Below are 1,433 nucleotides of genomic sequence, written 5' to 3'. Positions count from 1 at the left end.
TAACTTGGAACCCACACTACGGACGAAGGGCGAAGGTGCAACCTGCATACATAGGAGCTGCCGATGTCACTCGTTTGGACTTGCAATGTGCGCGCTGGTGAGTTCATGTGTGTGCCCTCGCGTCCTCCAACATTCGCCATTCGTTTTCCGCTGACATCTATGTGTGTAATGCAGCAAGGCCGGTCCTCTTGACGACAATACGTTTCGCGTCTCCCGAGTCTCTCGTTCATTACTATGCCGAACAACGCTCGCACACGGCGGGCAACGAGCTTGTGACTTGGACGGAAATGTTGAACTTGCAGGACCGGGCGCCACTTACTGTGAATATGCTCTAGCCACCTCAAATGCCAATATGGCCATGCGGCGATGTTAGTCCAGCTCAACATCACAGAACACTCCTGTATCCCCTCGTCGTCCTCTCCGTCAACATATACGACGGAAACTGAGTGGTCCTTGACTCGACCATACTCTCTATAATACGTCATGATATCATCAATTAACGGTCGTGGTATCCCCGCGCACGCACGTCGTATGGTCGAGCCACATTCGGAACTACAGCAACTAGCAACTTGTTTAAGCGAGTGGTGTTCGGAAGGGACAAGAGTCACATCTAGAGACTGGATTTAGGAACTCAAGAGGCGAGTACTTCTCCTTCCCGACCGCGGCCATCGTGTTCTGCATGTCACTCCGCAAACGATCATATCTTGCTCCTCACCTCTTCGTATCCCGCTGACAATATGCGCTCAAGTCACCATGATGATCCTCGCTTCAGGAAGGTACCTTATTCTGCTCTTCCTTTCGTGCATATGTTTGGCTCAACATTCTGTTCTTGGATAAGCGGCCCTATAGCAACACGTCGTAAGGTGTGTCACTCCCGTTTGTCTTCAACTGACTGTTGCTTTCTCGTGGATGCAATACGTCACGTCCCACCGTGTGTAGTTTCATCTGACTTCAACCAGCTCACATCTTCACCGGCAGGTCTGAGAAGGCGACAATCTTGTTTCTAAACAGCCTGGTGCAAACACTTGAGTATAGTCCGAAGCATACAAACAAAGAAGGCATGCGTACACTTGCCTGCCCTGCCATCACCTACATCATTTCCAATGTTGGATCCAGCATCTTTGGGCATCTGTGTTTTGAACCGCAAATCGCCATTGGTACACATTTATCGCCAATCGGGATGGCGGCGTCTTTCTTTGCTCGTCCCGTTTTAGAACGATCCTCCTTCACGACCATGCACTGCCTATAGCTTGTCTCTTACCTCAATATATACGAGCTCATAGCGCTGCCCGCATCTGGTTCTCCCCCCCAGCGTTTCTGGGCCTCATGGCTGGCCTAAGGGGCTGCAATATTCGCTATGCATTTTTGTACTGGGGAGTTATCGAACTATCTCGTGGAGAAGGACCTGAATCCGGTGGTCTTCGAGTCATGGT

At 50.7% G+C, this 1,433-nt stretch overlaps 1 protein-coding gene across 1 annotated transcript; it reads right to left on the bottom strand.

Annotated features, from left to right (window-relative positions):
• Positions 1 to 496: 496 nt before the first annotated feature.
• Positions 497 to 669, bottom strand: FIBRA_09398 (uncharacterized protein; the record flags this gene model as incomplete). Its single annotated transcript, XM_012321705.1, has 2 exons — positions 497 to 561; positions 609 to 669. 2 exons carry the CDS (start codon positions 667 to 669, stop codon positions 497 to 499), a joined length of 126 nt encoding a protein of 41 aa, XP_012177095.1.
• Positions 670 to 1,433: the final 764 nt, after the last annotated feature.

The sequence above is a fragment of the Fibroporia radiculosa genome (genome assembly GCF_000313525.1).
Source record: "Fibroporia radiculosa TFFH 294 genomic supercontigs, scaffold37309, whole genome shotgun sequence".
Lineage (NCBI taxonomy): Eukaryota > Fungi > Basidiomycota > Agaricomycetes > Polyporales > Fibroporiaceae > Fibroporia > Fibroporia radiculosa.
Note: the sequence above shows the minus strand (reverse complement) of the source record. Positions and strands in the feature narration are given on the sequence as shown.